Source organism: Melanotaenia boesemani, chromosome 8 (assembly GCF_017639745.1).
Source record: "Melanotaenia boesemani isolate fMelBoe1 chromosome 8, fMelBoe1.pri, whole genome shotgun sequence".
In the NCBI taxonomy this organism is placed as follows: domain Eukaryota; kingdom Metazoa; phylum Chordata; class Actinopteri; order Atheriniformes; family Melanotaeniidae; genus Melanotaenia; species Melanotaenia boesemani.
In genome coordinates, this window is record NC_055689.1 from 35,947,775 (window position 1) to 35,966,412 (window position 18,638).

General features: G+C 43.4%; 1 protein-coding gene across 1 annotated transcript in view; it reads left to right on the top strand.

Annotated features, from left to right (window-relative positions):
- LOC121645192 (zinc finger protein 883-like) overlaps window positions 1–17,801 on the top strand; it is a 29,518-nt gene extending 11,717 nt beyond the window's left edge. Inside the window, exon 2 of the mRNA XM_041993597.1 lies at window positions 14,706–17,801. Coding sequence (XP_041849531.1) covers window positions 15,275–17,431 — 2,157 coding nt within the window. The 5' untranslated portion in view covers window positions 14,706–15,274 and the 3' untranslated portion in view covers window positions 17,432–17,801. The remainder of the gene's footprint in view (window positions 1–14,705) is intronic.
- Window positions 17,802–18,638: the final 837 nt, after the last annotated feature.

Below are 18,638 nucleotides of genomic sequence, written 5' to 3' on the forward strand. Positions count from 1 at the left end.
AAGGGTGCACACTTAATATTTTGCTAGGCTTATTGATTATATGGCGTTTGCTGGTTACTTACCGTCCACTTCCTGTCACTGCTGTGGCTTTGGTCAAACCCGAGGCCATATCCAACCCACTGTTAAGTAGCCGACCTGGCTGACATCCGGAAGTGACGTCACGACCACGTGAGCACCCCGGTTCGCGCCAAACATTTTTATTTTTAAAAACCATTTATTACTTTGCTGTTTCTGCTACTGTGATTAATATGAATATTCGAAACGAATGCGTAGAATTTGTGTTATTTTTGTAATTATTTTATTTATGGGGAAACATAACAAGAACTTAACTAAAGTGATTTATTTGTAGAAATTAAGGATTATTAAGCATAAGGGGCGGGGCTTAGAGTATTTAAAGGGAAGCCTGAGAAGAAGGTTTGAGTCATTCAATGAGTTGCATTGCTGGCAACTGGAAGGATTGAGTGGAGACAAAAGGTTGGATTATTTTTGGCTGGTCTAGAGAGAGACAAAAGTCGTATGCTTGTTATTTTTCTTATTTTTTTCTTTTTGTAAATATGTAAATATAATTGGCACTGGAGTTTTTGGACATTTCTTGCACTGCAGAGCACCGTTTGGGAGCCACGGGCACAATAAATCCACCACAAACTGACAAACGACTCGCCTGTTTTATTGGTTGGCGAAGAACCCCGCCACACAGTAATGAGAGGGAAAATTATTTCCTTTTCTTCTCATAAGAAAAAGAAGGAAACTGTGAGAATTTCAGAGTTAGAACTCAGAATTAAATCCTTAGAGGAGCTTACCATGTCTCCCCAGAAGAACACACACTGAATGCTATAAGGAAAGCTAAACTTGAACTTAATGAAATAATAGATAAAAAGACGCAGTTCTTGGTGCAAAGACTTCGCTTGGAGAATTTTGAGCATGGAAATAAATCTGGAAGGTTCCTGGCTAATCAGTTAAAAACAAACAAGGAGAAAACAACCATCTCCTCTGTCAGAGATCCAGAAGGAAACATCAGCCACGACCCTGACAAGATAAATAACACTTTCAAAGAATTCTATAAAACATTATATACATCACAACTAACTACAATAGATGACAATATTGATAAATTTCTTAGTAACATTAATCTTCCACAATTAAAACATGAAGATAAAATGGTCTTGGATTCCCCCCTTTCAGTCGGCGAACTCCATGAAGCTCTCCAGCATATGTCCAACAATAAAGCTCCAGGTCCAGATGGTTACCCAGCAGAATTCTACAAAGAATTCTGGACACTGCTGGCACCCACTTTCTACAATATGATATTAGAAATAAAGGAAAAACAAAAAATACCTTCAAATATGAACCTAGCCAATATTACTCTACTATTAAAACCAGGTAAAGACCCGACACTTTCATCCAGTTACCGTCCAGTTTCATTAATAAATGTAGATCTCAAAATAATTAGCAAAGCTTTGGTCAGAAGAATAGAAAAAATAACCCCTCTAATAATACATCCTGACCAAACAGGCTTTATTAAAGGTAGACATTCCTCTACTAACATGCGTAGATTAATTAACATCATAGATTATTCTACTCTACATAATCTGGAATCCACAGTCATTTCTTTAGACGCAGAAAAACAGTTTGACCGAGTAAACTGGAAATTTTTATTTGCAACGTTAAACAAATTTGGGTTTGGGTCATTTTTCATAGATTGGATAAAGATATTCTATAACAACCCAAATGCATGTGTGAAGACCAATGATCAAACCTCTCCAAGCTTCTGTTTGCAGAGAGGCACCAGACAGGGCTGCCCGCTCTCTCCATCACTCTTTGCTATTTTTATTGAACCCCTAGCTGCTGCCATAAGACAAAATAAAGAGATTAAAGGAATCCATGCCAAAAATATAGAACACAAGATAAGTCTTTATGCTGATGACGTATTACTCTTTCTCCAGAACTCACCGACATCTCTCCCCCAGACAATCACACTTATTAACACATTCTCATCAATATCTGAATACTCTATTAACTGGTCTAAGACTATTATTATGCCCATCAACTGTGACCTACAAAACATACCCAATACTACAATACAGTCTGGAAACATTAGATATCTAGGCATAAACATTTCCCCCAGGTTATCAGAACTAACAAAGCTAAATTATGTCCAGCTACTTAAAGCAATAGAGGATGATCTCTCGAGGTGGAGGCGCTTACCCATATCACTCACGGGGAGGGTTGCCACAGTTAAAATGATGGTTCTATCTAAAGTAAACTACCTGTTTTCAATGATACCCACTAAACCATCCTCCAGTTGGTTTAAGTCACTGGACTCACACATATCTAAATTTTTATGGAAAAATAAGCCATCACGTATCAGTCTAAAAACTTTACAACAGACTAAAGATAGAGGCGGATTGGAGCTACCCGACTTTAATCATGTTTTCTTAGCTAACAAGCTGCAGTATATCTCCAAATGGCTTAAACCTAGCAGTCTGGATGAAACATGGTTAGATGTAGAGCAAGCATTGTGTGAGGATGTGTTTATCTCTGATCTGCCATTCATCAGCTCAACCATCAAAACACATAAGTGTTTTAAAAGCATCAATATCAGTTCCTCCTTAGTGGCTTGGTGGGATTTTCTAAAAATAACCAAATCCTCACTTTTTCCATGTAAGTTTACACCCCTCTGGAACAACCCTGACATCCTGCAAAATAAAAAGCTTATCAATTTTACTCAATGGAAAAATAAAGGAATAAAACAGTTAGAACATATAATAGAAAATGGAAACTTTTTATCATTTAATATTCTCACTTCACAATATGGAATCAGTAGCAAAACATTTTTAGAATATCACCAGCTTAAATCTATTATATGTAAAAAATATACCATTAATCAATTAAACTACATAAACAGTCAGGAGCGGGGAGGGAGAGGGTATTGGGGACCTCTCACGCCCCTGCTCCTCCTGTGTGTGGCTGGGGGTGGGCGGGGGGGGGGATGGCTGCGCTGGTGGGCTGCTGGCTCTATGGGGGTTGGGGCCCGCTGTCCGCTGGCCCGCCTGGGGTGTCCCCCGCGGGGCGTGGTGGGGGGGATGTGTGTGGCGTGATTGTGTGGTGGTGGGCGGTTGTGGGTGCGGCACGGGGGAGGGTGTGAGTGTGGGGTTGTATGGGGTGCGGGTTGGGGTGGATGGGGAGTTGGGGGAGGGGGCCGCTGGTGCCCTGGTTCCCGGGGTGTGCGGCTGGAACATCGGGGTGTGTGCTGGCCTGCGCCGGGTGGCTGTCTTGGGGGGCCTGGTCCTACTGGGCATGTTGCGGGCCCTCTGCCTTTGGGGGGTGGGGCGGCTGCCTCTGGGCTCCTGGGGCCCTGGGCCCTTCGCTTGGACTGCCCTGGGTGGGCCGGTCCCTGGTGGGGCCGGCGGCTGCTGATCTTGGCCCACTGAGGCCTGTGCCCCGGGACCGTGGGGGGCTCTTGCTGGGGCTCTCCTCTGCCGCCCTTCGGGTGGGGCTGGAGTTGTCTTTGTGGTGGGGTGGCATGGGTTGGTGCTCCGGGTCTGCTGCTGAGGGCCCGGCCCAGGCCCTGGTCTGCCTCTGGCCTCCGTGGAGGCGAGGTCGCATTTGCATGATCTCACTCACCACTCTTCATCACTGATCACTCCTTGTTTCTCATGCTCTGCATGCTGACACAGTCACTGAGTTGTCTAGTGGGTCTTTAATATTAAGCGATAATTATTAAAAAAAAAAAAAAAAAAAAAAAAAAAAATCAGTATTTTTCCTGTGAGTTAGTATCTGGTCGCTGTTATGTCTTTTTGATTTGATTTGGTTATACTCTTAATGACTGGCAGCTCTGTTTTTTTTTTTTGTTTGTTTTTTTTTGTTTTGTAGTTTGTTTTTTTTCTGTGTGTGTGTTTCTGCTTTTGTAAAAGTTGTAGGAAGTTTTCTGGTGTGTTCATGTACAGGTAACAGTTTGTTGTCTGGTGATGGTGTGGATTGAAGGGTCGTTTCCCTTCTGTCTGTGATCTTTTTGTCTCCTTTCTTCTTTCCCTTTTGCTCTTTTTGCTATTTTCCATCTTTTTCTGTCCCCTCCGGTCGGGTCCAGCAAGATTACATAGATTCCGTGATTCAAAGTAAATAAATAAATAAATGAATCACATTATCAAGAGGAACCTTACCCATAGGCCTCCCCTTGGTAGAGCAAATTTGTTCAGCACGATACAGCAACCAGATTATCATTTTGCTGCTATGACGCTGGACAGGAAAAGTTAAAAAAAAAAAAAAAAAAAAAAAAAAAAAAAAAAGCATTAGCTGCTAATATGAGAGTCGTAGCGTTAGTTGCTAATGTGAGCAGTAATACCCTGAAAAAGACTTTACAGATGAATGTAATCCACACTGGTGAATAAAAACATCTGAATGTCACACTTAATCTCGGGAAGAGAAGCTGATTGGATGGAGGCGACGGAGGAAACCAGTTGTGTGTATATATGCTAAGATCTCGCTGAGTCTCGGTAAGTCAGGCAAAAGTCACGTTAACAGAAATGAGGACGTATGAAAAATTGATCTCAAAATTTTATGAATCGATGTTGGATTTATTTTATTTTAATAATTAAAATTAAAAAATTGGTTTGTCAAACCCAGCCCATCCATCCGTTCCACCATCCATCCTTATCCGGGGTCGGGTTGCGGGGGCAGCTGCCTCAGCAGGAAACCCAGACTTCCCTCTCCCAGGCACATTCAACAGCTCATCCAGGGGAATCCTGAGGCGTTCCCAGGCCAGCCGAGACATGTAGTCCGTCCAGCGTGTCCTGGGTCTTCCTCGGGGCCTCTTTCCGGTGGGACGTGCCTAGAACACCTCACCAGGGAGGCGTCCAGGAAGCATCCTAACCAGATGCCCGAGCCACCTCATCTGGCTCCTCTGGATGTGGAGGAGCAGCGGCTCTACTCTGAGCTCCTCCCGGTTCACCGAGCTTCTCACCCTATCTCTAAGGGAGAGTCCGGCCACCCTGCGGAGAAAACTCATTTCGGCCGCTTGTACTCGCGATCTTGTTCTTTCGGTCACTACCCACAGTCCCCACCAAACCAAGAGTCTGGAACGAGTAAAAGTATAAAAAAGTTTATTACAGGAGAAGTATTTAATACAGAATTACTTGCAAGTAATGAGAGTGGTCGTCCCGACCCGCGTGAAGTGGAGAGAGACTCTGGGGAGACAAGAGGAAAAACAATAGTTGTACATTTCTGTAGAAAGAATCCTCCTTCCTGAAGACCTTGGGTGGACACACAACTCCAAGAGCTGGCGTCAAACAACCTCACATAGTGTCTCCACCAGAACCACTCTAAGGGTCTGAGGAAGGACCAGATGAAGGTCATCTTACCCTCGTAGTGAACTTTTAACAGAGCTTGTATATAAAGAGAAGAAACCTTAAAAGAGAATAAAAGCATGAAGAGTAAAAATGTACAATGTAAAAAGTGTAAATGAATATAGTAAAGGAAGTAATTATAGGTGTGATTATAATATTATATATAGAGCATAATAAGTCAAATTTCTTCCACATTGGAAAAAGGGCTTTCATGATGATTTGGAGGCAGTTACATGTGTTTGTAGATGTTCTGCTTCATTTGAGGATTTTAATTGGTTTTACATTTACTTTAAATGTGTTTTATAAACTCAGTTTGAATGTGTGTTTGTACATTTTAACTGTGCTGTTAAACTCTTTGAAAAGAGATTTTTAGTCTCAGTGAAGCTTGTAATGGTTAAATAAGTAATAATATAAATATTAAGTCCTATTTTTTCTTTTTTAGGAACCCTAGTAATTAACCTAAACTAAAATCTTTCTTCATGTTTTTCATTTGTCCCTTTATCCCTCCAGAGGTTCCACATCAATATGTCTACAAGGTGGATGAAGCTCTTCAAGATGACCAGCAGCTGTGCAACCAGAACTCAAACCTGGACCAGGAGCAACCAGAGTCTGCTCGTATTAAAGAGGAAGAGGAGGAACTCCTCAGCAGTCAGGAGGAAGAGCAGCTTTGGCTGAAGGATGAAACTGTGAAATTTCAGCTCATCCAGGGGAATCCCGAGGTGTTCCCAGGCCAGCCGAGAGATGTCGTCCGTCCAGCATGTCCTGGGTCTTCCCCGCGGCCTCCTCCAGATGGGACATGCCCGAACACCTCATCAGGGAGGCGTTTAATCCGATTTTGACCACAATTAAATTCACCTGATCGTCAACGATATTTACATTCAAAGTCTGCTGCATCTCTGATCACGTACATTCTCACCCTGTAGTCTGCCAACCACCAGGAGGCCAACGCAAGGCCAAAGCTTCATTAAGCTGCCTAAATAACAAGGGCGCAGTAACACACCCCTTTAACAGCCGGCAGCTGGTTGTACTCAGTGCTGCCAACTAGGGCTGCAACGATTAGTCGACGTTGTCGACAATAAAAATACTCGTCAACGAATTTAGCCGTCATCTATTGTCGGCAAAAGAAAAAAAAAAACTACAGAGTGAGACATCGTCTTCTTTTTTTATCTCTGCTGAGAGTTGCACATGCGCAATAAAGTCTGCCAGAGGAAAAATATGGCGGCGAACTAGGGAGCAAAACGGTGGCAGAGGACGTCAAAAGTCTGTTACAACTTCACGTTAAACTTATAAAATAAATTAAATACATGTGAGGTTTGTAAAGCGGACCTTGTGTACGACGCAAGTACGTCAGCAACGCTCGAATACTTTTTTTTTATTTTTATTTATTTATTTTAAACTTGTCCTGTCCAGCATCATAGCAGCAAAGTGATAATCTGGTTGCTGTATCGTGCTGAACAAATTTGCTCTACCAAGGGGAGGCCTATGGGTAAGGCTCCTCTTGATAATCTGATTTATTTATTTATTTATTTACTTTGAATCACGGAATCTATGTAATCTTGCTGGACCCGACCGGAGGGGACAGAAAAAGATGGAAAATAGCAAAAAGAGCAAAAGGGAAAGAAGAAAGGAGACAAAAAGATCACAGACAGAAGGGAACGACCTTCAATCCACACCATCACCAGACAACAAACTGTTACACCTGTACATGAACACACCAGAAAATTTCCTACAACTTTTACAAAAACAGAAACACACACACAGAAAAAAAAAAAAACAAAAAAAAAAAAAACAGGGCTGCCAGTCATCAAGAGTTTTTAAATAATAACCAAATCAAAAAGACATAACAGCGACCAGATACTAACTCACAGGAAAAAAAAACAACAACTTTTTTTTATAATTATCGCTTAGTATTAAAACCCACTAGACAACTCAGTGACTGTGTCAGCATGCAGAGCATGAGAAACAAGGAGTGATCAGTGATGAAGAGTGGTGAGTGAGATCATGCAAATGCGACCACGCCTCCACGGAGGCCCAGTGAGGGCAAGATCAGCAGCCGCCGGACCCGCCAGGGACCGGCCACCCAGGGCAGCCCAAGCGAAGGGCCCAGGGCCCCAGGAGCCCAGAGGCGGCCGCCCAACCCGCGAAAGGCAGAGGGCCCGCAACATGCCTAGGAGGACCAGGCCCCCCCAGACAGCCACCCGGCGTAGGCCAGCATACACCCCGATGTTCCAGCCGCACACCCTGGGAACCAGGGTGCTATCGGCCCCCTCCCCCCACTCCCCATCTACTTCAACCTGCACCCCATATAACCCCACACTCACACCCTCCCCCGTGCCGCACCCACAATCACTCACCACCACACAATCACGCCACACACAACCCACCCACCATGCCCCGTGGGGGACATCCCAGGCGGACCAGCGGACAGCGAGCCCCAAGCACCCCCCCTTGACCCCTTGACCCAACTCCCATAGAGCCAGCAGCCCACCAGCACAGCCACCCCGGGACCCTGCCCGCCCTCAGCCACACACAGGAGGAGCAGGGGTGTAAGAGGTCCCCAATACCCTCTCCCTCCCCGCTCCTGACTGTTTATGTAGTGTGTGTTGTGTGCAATTAAAATTGAGGGGCAGTGACTGCAATGAGCCGCGAGCCACCTAAGTGGCCCCGCCCGCCATGCACCGCATGCCATGCCCCCCAGGTGTTGTGTGTGTGTTGTGTTTGTTGTGTTTTGGTGTCTCGGTGCAATTAAAACTGAGAGGCGAGCAGCCACGGGGTGCATCCAAGGAGAACACTGAATGGTCTCCTCCGTTCCGTTCCAGAGGGAAGCAAACTTCCCTCTGGATGATGAGCCTTTAGTGGCATTAGGCACCCCTGCTCCCCAGGAGGCCCCCCTGGGCAAGACAGGCCAGGAGAGGCCGCCCCCCACGATCGGGCCATTCAGGGACCGCAGCCAGTGAGCCGCCACCCACCCCAGAAAGTTCCCACACCCCTAACGGGGAATGAGAGGATGGGGACAGCGGCAGACCCACGGCCCACCACCCCCAGGGCTGCCCAGCCCCCCCCCCCACAATTGCACTTAACCCCGCCCCAACCACACACAGAAACACATGCACACACCTATTTCCTTGCACACTCCCACTCATCCTAACTCACATATGCCCTCTCAGCCCCACCCAAAAAATATAAACACTCGCACAGCATCCAACCCTCCCACTCTCACTCCCCAGACACACCCCCACTCATCCTAACACATGCATACGCACGCACACAAACACACCCCCCCATTCACACAAACATCCAAAGTATAGACACACACACACAACATACAAGCATCCCTGTCTCACACCCCAGCACCTCCCCCTATAATCCCCCGAATCCCACTCGGCCCTCCTTCAAACCCCTACACCCCATGTCCCCGGGCCATACCCTGGGTTCCAGGGTGTCAACCAGACACCAGGGCATGCACCAACCCACACCACGGCAGCACATCCGGGCAGGCCCAGACCCCAGGCACATACGGAGCCCACCACCCCGGAGGGAGGAGGACCACCCCCAGGCACCAGAGCCCAGAACCCCCGCCCAGCCCGCCCCAGAATAGCCCGGCCACCCGGCCCAGGACCGACGCCCACCAACCCAGGCACCACCAGTGGCCTCACCCCCCGCCACGAGGCGACTCCAACCGCTGGCCCCCACAGCCCCCGACAGGGCCAGACTCAGAGCCACCCCCACCGCAGAGCAGCCCGGTCCCGCATCACGGGCAACCACAAAGAACCCGCAACCACCAGTCACTCCCAGCCATTTCTCAAACCCCCATAGCAACGAGGTCGCAGTCCTCCACCTACACTAAGTGATGGAACTAAGCACAGGGGACCAGAAGGAATGAGATTCAGCCAAATAGTTCTTTGAGGAGGCAGACATTGTCTCACTACTGATGTGGGCAACTAAGAGATTCCTAAACTGCTGAATACACAGATTATTTTTGTTTTTCTAGTTCACAAGGATAGTTTTCTTTGCGATGCATAATGCTGTGCGTATCATGTGTGCAGAGTTAATTGCCATATTAATGTCACCCAAGTCACCTAGTAGACATAGTGCGGGGATTGTAGGAATATTACATTTAAACCATGTTGACATGTCCACACATACCTGAAGCCAGAACCTGCGGACAGGTGTGCAGGACCACAAGGCATGGAGATAGTTGTCAGGTGTGTTTTCATTGCAGTGTGTGCAGATGTTTGATTGTGACAGACCCATCCTGAACATCCTTTGTCTTGTATAATGAGTTCTATGCAGAATTTTGAATTGTATTAGTTGCATATTTGACTTTTTAGTCATTTTAAAGGTGTTTAAACATATTTGTGACCATTTATCTTTATTAAAGTTACTGGATAAGTCACCCTCCCATTTTGAAGTTGGAAGACAGATTGAGTCTTCTAGTTTAGATAATAGTCTATATGTTTTTGATAATAGCTTTGGGGCATTGAGATTCATGAATTCTGCCACCCTAATAGGTAGCTGTAAGTTTAATTGATTAATGGTATATTTTTTACATATAATAGATTTAAGCTGGTGATATTCTAAAAATGTTTTGCTACTGATTCCATATTGTGAAGTGAGAATATTAAATGATAAGAAGTTTCCATTTTCTATTATATGTTCTAACTGTTTTATTTCTTTATTTTTCCATTGAGTAAAATTGATAAGCTTTTTGTTTTGCAGGATGTCAGGGTTGTTCCAGAGGGGTGTAAACTTACATGGAAAAAGTGAGGATTTGGTTATTTTTAGAAAATCCCACCAAGCCACTAAGGAGGAACTGATATTGATGCTTTTAAAACACTGATGTGTTTTGATGGTTGAGCTGATGAATGGCAGGTCAGAGATAAACAGATCCTCACATAATGCTTGCTCTACATCTAACCATGGTTCATCCAGACTGCTAGGTTTAAGCCATTTGGAGATATACTGCATCTTGTTAGCTAAGAAAACATGATTAAAGTTGGGTAGCTCCAATCCGCCTCTATCTTTAGTCTGTTGTAAAGTTTTTAGACTGATACGTGATGGCTTGTTTTTCCATAAAAATTTAGATATATGTGAGTCCAGTGACTTAAACTAGTTGGAGGATGGTTTAATGGGTATCATTAAAAACCGATAGTTTACTTTAGATAGAACCATTATTTTAACTGTAGCAACCCTCCCCATGAGTGATATGGGTAAGCGCCTCCACCGTGAGAGATCATCCTCTATTGCTTTAAGTAGCTGGACATAATTTAGCTTTGTTAGTTCTGATAACCTGGGGGAAACGTTTATGCCTAGATATCTAATGTTTCCAGACTGTATTGTAGTGTTGGGTATGTTTTGTAGGTCACAGTTGATGGGCATAATAATAGTCTTAGACCAGTTAATAGAGTAGTCAGATATTGATGAGAATGTGTTAATAAGTGTGATTGTCTGGGGGAGAGATGTCGGTGAGTTCTGGAGAAAGAGTAATACGTCATCAGCATAAAGACTTATCTTGTGTTCTATATTTTTGGCATGGATTCCTTTAATCTCTTTATTTTGTCTTATGGCAGCAGCTAGGGGTTCAATAAAAATAGCAAAGAGTGATGGAGAGAGCGGGCAGCCCTGTCTGGTGCCTCTCTGCAAACAGAAGCTTGGAGAGGTTTGATCATTGGTCTTCACAAATGCATTTGGGTTGTTATATAATATTTTTATCCAATCTATGAAAGATGACCCAAACCCAAATTTGTTTAACGTTGCAAATAAAAATTTCCAGTTTACTCGGTCAAACTGTTTTTCTGCGTCTAAAGAAATGACTGTGGATTCCAGATTATGTAGAGTAGAATAATCTATGATGTTAATTAATCTACGCATGTTAGTAGAGGAATGTCTACCTTTAATAAAGCCTGTTTGGTCAGGATGTATTATTAGAGGGGTTATTTTTTCTATACTTCTGACCAAAGCTTTGCTAATTATTTTGAGATCTACATTTATTAATGAAATTGGACGGTAACTGGATGGAAGTGTCGGGTCTTTACCTGGTTTTAATAGTAGAGTAATATTGGCTAGGTTCATATTTGAAGGTATTTTTTGTTTTTCCTTTATTTCTAATATCATATTGTAGAAAGTGGGTGCCAACGTTGTCCAGAATTCTTTGTAGAATTCTGCTGGGTAACCATCTGGACCAGGAGCTTTATTGTTGGACATATGCTGGAGAGCTTCTTGGAGTTCGCCGACTGAAAGGGGGGAATCCAAGACCATTTTATTTTCATGTTTTAATTGTGGAAGATTGATGTTACTAAGAAATTTATCAATGTTGTCATCTGTTGTAGTTAGTTGTGATGTATATAATGTTTTATAGAATTCTTTGAAAGTGTTATTTATCTTGTCAGGGTCGTGGCTGATGTTTCCTTCTGGATCTCTGACAGAGGAGATGGTTGTTTTCTCCTTGTTTGTTTTTAACTGATTAGCCAGGAAACTTCCAGATTTGTTGCCATGCTCAAAATTCTCCAAGCGAAGTCTTTGCACCAAGAACTGTGTCTTTTTATCTATTATTTCATTAAATTCAAGTTTAGCTTTCCTTATAGCAATTAGTATGTGTTCATCTGGGGAGACATGGTAAGCTCCTCTAAGGATTTAATTCTGAGTTCTAACTCTGAAATTCTCAAAGTTTCCTTCTTTTTCTTATGAGAAGAGAAAGAAATTATTTTCCCTCTCATTACTGCTTTTCCTGCTTCCCAAAGAACACACGCTGAAGTTTCTGGCAAGTCGTTGTTTTCTAGATATAAGGACAATTCTCTTTTAAAGTAGCTGATAAACTCAGGATCTTTAAGTAATGACGTAGCTGATAAACTCAGGATCTTTAAGTAATGACGTATTAAATCTCCAGTTTCTAGTTGCTGGTTTATTGCTCCTACTTCTCAGAGTGAATGATACTGGTGCGTGATCACTAATGCTAATAGGATGGATTCTGATTTCTGACATGTTATTCATCAGCGAGCTGCTAGTTAAGAAATAATCTAATCTAGAATAGGAATGGTGAACTGAAGAGAAGAAGGTGTATTCTCTTAGTGTGGGATGGTGAGAGCGCCAAGCATCACAGAGACCAAAATCCTTCATGTACTGTTTTAGTTTCTGAGGATTTCCAGACTCAATGAGCTCCTGTGGTACTTTGTTTGTCCAGTATAATGTTAAAATCACCTCCTATAATTAATGTGTTATCTGAGTGACCATAGAGGCGAAGAGGGAGTGAAAGAAGGAAGATCATCTACATTTGGACCATATATATTTGCAATACATAACTTAACATTTTTAATAGATAATGTAACTATTATAAATCTGCCTTCTGGATCTATGATTGTATTATCTATGTCAAAATTTAACCTTCTATTAATAAGAGTTGCTACTCCTCTCTGCCTAGAATTATAACAAGCTGAATACACGTGTGGAAACTGGGTTGTTGAGAGAAGATCTATTGTTGAGTTTGATAAATGAGTCTCTTGGAGTAATATTATATCTGCTTTCATTTCTTGCAAAATTTTGAACCTCTTTTCCCTTGTGCCAGCTCCACGCACATTCCAAGTGACAAATGTGAGTTCGTTCATGAACCAACCACAGAGATGAGGCTATATGCATATTACTGAAGCGTGTGTGCGTGCATCCCACTGCTTCTCCGCGTGCATGTGTATGTGCCAGCTGGTTGTGACAGAGATGTATGTGCGCTTGTGCTGTTCTGTGTGTGTTCCTGTGAATCATGAAAAGTGCTGATGTGTATATAATATAATGACGTGTTACCGTTAACCGTTAAAGGGTCGGAGAGAAGAAGTGTAAAGAGTAAAAAGAGCGACAGTACCAAATGAAAAAAGTAATTTAAAAAACGCATCAGTGCTGAGAACAGTGTAGTGGAGTCGGGCAGTGGATTTACTGTTAACTAAATTATCTTTTATGGCAGTTTTAACGATATAACATGATCTAGTGAGAAAATAGGAAAATTGAAGCACATACTAAGTCAGGAGAGCCACGGAGTGATGTCCAGGTCGCGGTACAGCTGTCCATTAATAAATAATTTATCCACCGCGATGACAGCGCGAGCGCCTTCACTGATGGATTTCTTCCTGATGGGAAACAGGACTCTCCGTCAGTCCAGAATCTCTCTGGGATATCGTTCATTTACTCCGAAGTTGGTTCCCTTCAGTTCGCGGCCCTGGTTCTTCACCTGCTCCTTCTGTTTGAAGCTGACGAACTTCGCTACAATAGGTCTTGGTCTGCTGGACCCGGGTTTCCTCCCGCCAAGCCGATGGACTCTGTGAAAGGAGATGTTTTTCACTGTTTCCTCCGGGAGCTTCAGGTGGGTTTTGATTAAGTTTTTCACCGTGGTCTCGGGGTCCTCCTCCGTCTGCTCTGGAGTCCCTGTAAATACCAGGTTCATGCTCCGCGCCTGCAGATCGATCACCGTTTCCTTCATCTTCTTGTTTTCTTCCGAGAGACGGGTCAAGCCCTCGGTGAGTGATTTTACCGACTCTCTGAGACCGGCATTTTCTACAGCCAGAGTTTCCACCTGCTTCTGGCTGAATTTTAATGATTCACGTAGCGCCTGGAACTCCTTGTAGAGAATTTCTACCAGGCTCAAACGCGCATCAAAACTACTGAGTTTCTTATCTATCGAGATCAGAACATCCGTTGAGTCGTTCCCCGGTGGTGAAATAGCTCCAGGTGAATCCTCATTTTGCTGTCTCTTGGCCTTGGATGAGGTGGAGGGGGTTGACGTGTTGTTTGGTTTCCCCATGACGATTCTGTCGTAACAACGATCTATAAAATCTGTCAGGCTGGCCAAATCCTCCTCGCTGTGCTCCAGAGTGTACCTTTTAAAGACACTATTTTTCTACTTTAAAGAATACTTTGATTAGGTTGGCACAAAATACAATTGAATGAAAGCATAAATGTTTGGGTGCGCCTAGTTTGAATCTGCCGGTAAATGTATTTGTTGCATTATTTGTCATCTATAGTAAATTAAAGTTTAATATTTCACTAAAATTGTTGCCACATAGTTTGTCTATAATTAAATAAAAACACCTGTTTTTCCAAACACGGTGAATAATCGTGATTAATAATCGTGATTAATAATCGTGATTACAATATTGATCAAAATAATCGTGATTTTTATTTTGGTCATAATCGTCCAGCCATACTGACCAGATGTCTGAGCCACTCTTGGAAAAGAGATTTTTAGTCTCAGTGAAGCTTGTAATGGTTAAATAAGTAATAATATAAATATTAAGTCCTATTTTTTCTTTTTTAGGAACCCTAGTAATTAATCTAAACTAAAATCTTTCTTCATATTTTTCATTTGTACCTTTATCCCTCCAGTGGTTCCACATCAATATGTCTACAAGGTGGATGAAACTCTTCAAGATGACCAGCAGCTGTGCAACCAGAACTCAAACCTGGACCAGGAGCAACCAGAGTCTGCTTGTATTAAAGAGGAAGAGGAGGAACTCCTCAGCAGTCAGGAGGAAGAGCAGCTTTGGCTGAAGGATGAAACTGATCAGTTTTCAATACCGGCTGCTCATAAGGAAGATGGTCACAGTGATCCAGAACCAGACAGGGACCATACTCCCTCTTACAGTCCTCCTGCAGACCAACATTCACCTTTACAGGAAAGCATGGTTGAAGACTCAGGACCAACAACGTGTGCAGATACACTGCCAGAAAAGAGCTGTATAACGGAGACAAATGAGAACGTAGGAGAGTCCTTTCTGTTAGAAAGTCATTGTAATGAAAGAGATGAGAAACAACATTCCTGCAAGTTCTGTGGGGAACAATTTAAAACGAAAAGTAAGTTAACTGTTCATGTAAGAACTCACACAGGAGAGAGACCGTACTCTTGTCAAACATGTGGAAAATGTTTCACTAAAGCTCATTTTTTGGCGTGCCACATGAGAACTCACACAGGTGAGAAGCCGTATTTATGTCAAACATGTGGAAAATGTTTTGTTCGCCAGGATACTTTGGTGCGCCACATGAGAATTCACACAGGTGAGAAGCCGTATCCTTGTCAAACATGTGGAAAATGTTTCAGTCACAAGAGTGCTTTGGTGTACCACATGAGAATTCACACAGCTGAGAAGCCGTATTCTTGTCCAACATGTGGAAAATGTTTCAGTCATAAGAGTCTTTTATGGCGTCACAAGAGAATTCACACAGTTGAGAAGCCGTATTCTTGTCAAACATGTGGAAAATGGTTCAGTCACAAGAGTCTTTTGGGGAGTCACAAGAGAATTCACACAGTTGAGAAGCCGTATTCTTGTCCAACATGTGGAAAATGTTTCAGTCACAAGAGTCTTTTGGGGAGTCACAAGAGAATTCACACAACTGAGAAGCCGTATTCTTGTCAAACATGTGGAAAATGTTTCAGTCACAAGAGTCTTTTGGGGAGTCACAAGAGAATTCACACAGCTGAGAAGCCGTATTCTTGTCAAATATGCGATAAATGTTTCAGTCACAAGAGTGGTTTGGTGAACCACAAGAGAATTCACACAACTGAGAAGCCGTATTCTTGTCAAACATGTGGAAAATGTTTCAGTCACAAGAGTGGTTTGGTGAACCACAAGAGAATTCACACAACTGAGAAGCCGTATTCTTGTCAAACATGTGGAAAATGTTTCAGTTACAAGAGTACTTTGGTGAACCACATGAGAATTCACACAGGTGAGAAACCGTATTCTTGTCAAATATGTGATAAATGTTTCAGTCACAAGAGTGGTTTGGTGAACCACAAGAGAATTCACACAACTGAGAAGCCGTATTCTTGTCAAACATGTGGAAAATGTTTCAGTTACAAGAGTACTTTGGTGAACCACATGAGAATTCACACAGGTGAGAAGCCGTATTCTTGTCAAACATGTGGAAAATGTTTCAGTCACAAGAGTGGTTTGATGAACCACAAGAGAATTCACACAGTTGAGAAGCCGTATTCTTGTCAAACATGTGGAAAATGTTTCAGTCATAGGAGTCTTTTGGGGAGTCACATGAGAATTCACACAGCTGAGAAGCCGTATTCTTGTCAAACATCTGGAAAATGTTTCAGTTACAAGAGTACTTTGGTGAACCACATGAGAATTCACACAGGTGAGAAGCCGTATTCTTGTCAAACATGTGGAAAATGTTTCAGTCACAAGAGTGGTTTGATGAACCACAAGAGAATTCACACAGTTGAGAAGCCGTATTGTTGTCAAACATGTGGAAAATGTTTCAGTCATAGGAGTCTTTTGGGGAGTCACAAGAGAATTCACACAGGTGAGAAGCCGTATTCTTGTCAAATATGTGGAAAATGTTTCAGTCACAAGAGTGGTTTGGTGAACCACAAGAGAATTCACACAGCTAAGAAGCTGTATTCTTGTAAAACATGTGGAAAATGTTATAGTAACAGGAGTGGTTTGGTGAACCACAAGAGAATTCACACAGGTGAGAAGCCGTATTCTTGTAAAACATGTAGAAAATGTTTCAGGCACAGGAGTGGTTTGGTGAACCACAAGAGAATTCACACAGCTGAGAAGCCATTTTCTTGTCAAACATGTGGAAAATGTTTTAGTCACAAGAGTGGTTTGGTGAACCACAAGAGAACTCAGACAGGTGAGAAGCCGTATTCTTGTCAAATATGTGGAAAATGTTTTAGTCACAAGAGTGGTTTGGTGACCCACATGAGAATTCACACAGCTAAGAAGCTGTTTTCTTGTCAAACATGTAAGAAATGTTTCAGGCACAAGAGTGGTTTGGTGAACCACAAGAGAATTTACACAGCTAAGAAGCCGTATTCTTGTCAAACATGTAGAAAATGTTTCGGTTACAAGAGTACTTTGGTGAGTCACATGACAATTCACACAGGTGAGAAACCGCATTCTTGTCCAACATGTGGAGAATGTTTCAAACAAAATGATGATTTAAAGTTCCACATGAGCTCTAACAGAGAATGTCAACAGCCACCTTCTATATGTGGAAAATTATTCAGTCTAAGTCAAGTGTCAAATTTAAGACCCGCGGGCCACATTCGGGTCGTGAATGAACTTAATGATCTAAACCATTCTGGGATGTAAACAATCAGAAGGGTTTTAAAGTCTATTCTGTGACTGACTGGAAACCAGTGTAAACTGGATGCCAGTGGAAAGATTTCAAAACTGGTGTGATGTGTTCAGATCTCTTAGTCCTAGTTAAAACTCTAGTAGTAGCGTTCTCGATGAGCGGCAGATGTTTAATGCTCTTTTTAGGAAGTCCTGTTAAAGACCATTACAGTAATCCAGCCTACTGGAGATGAATGCATGGATGAGTTTCTCTTGGATACAAGCACCTGGAAACAAAGGCTCCAGAAGTAGAAGAGGTGTTAACCCTTTAGGCTCCAGATTTTTTATAAGGAAACTAAGTGAGAAAAAAGGTTGAATATGAACTAGAGTTTAAATAGTAGCAGTAAAATTAGGGCAGCTCCCTAAGCAGGGAAACCCAGATTTCCCTCTCCCCGGCCACATTCACCAACGTTCCCAGGCCAGCCGAGAGATGTAGTCCATCCAGTGTGTCCTGGGTCTTTCCCGGGGCCTCTTTCTGGTGGGACGTGCTCAGAACACCTCAACAGGAAGGCGTCCAGGAGGCATCCTAACCAGATGCCCGAGCCACCTCATCTGGCTCTTCTCAGTGTGGAGGAGCAGCAGCTCTACTCAGAGCCCCTACCAAAACACCAAGCTTCTCACCTTATCTCTAAAGGAGAGCCCGGCCACCCTGCAGAGAAAACTCATTTCGGCCGCTTGTACTTGCGATCTTGTTCTTTTGGTTACTACCCACAGCTCGTGGCCATAGGGGAGGGTGGGAACGTAGATCGACCGGTTAATCAAGAGCTTCACCTTTTGGCTCAGCTCCTTCTTCACCACGACAGACTGATGCAGAGTCCACATCACTGCAGACGCTACACCGATCCGCCTGTCGATCTCCCGCTCCATCCTTCCCTCACTCGTGAACAAGACCCCGAGATACGTGAACTCCTCCACGTGGGGCAGGACCTTATCGCCAGGACCCCATTGCAGACCCGGAGAGAGCATTCCACCCGCCTGAGGACCATGGTCTCGACTCCGAGCTGCTTCACACATGGCTGCAAATCGCTCCAGTGAGAGCTGAAGATCGAGGCCCGATGAAGCCAACAGAACCACATCATCTGCAAAGAGCAGAGACCCAATCCTGAGGCCACCAAACCGGATCCCCTCAACACCTCGGCTGCACCTAGAAATTCTGTCCATAAAGGTTATGAACAGAATCGGT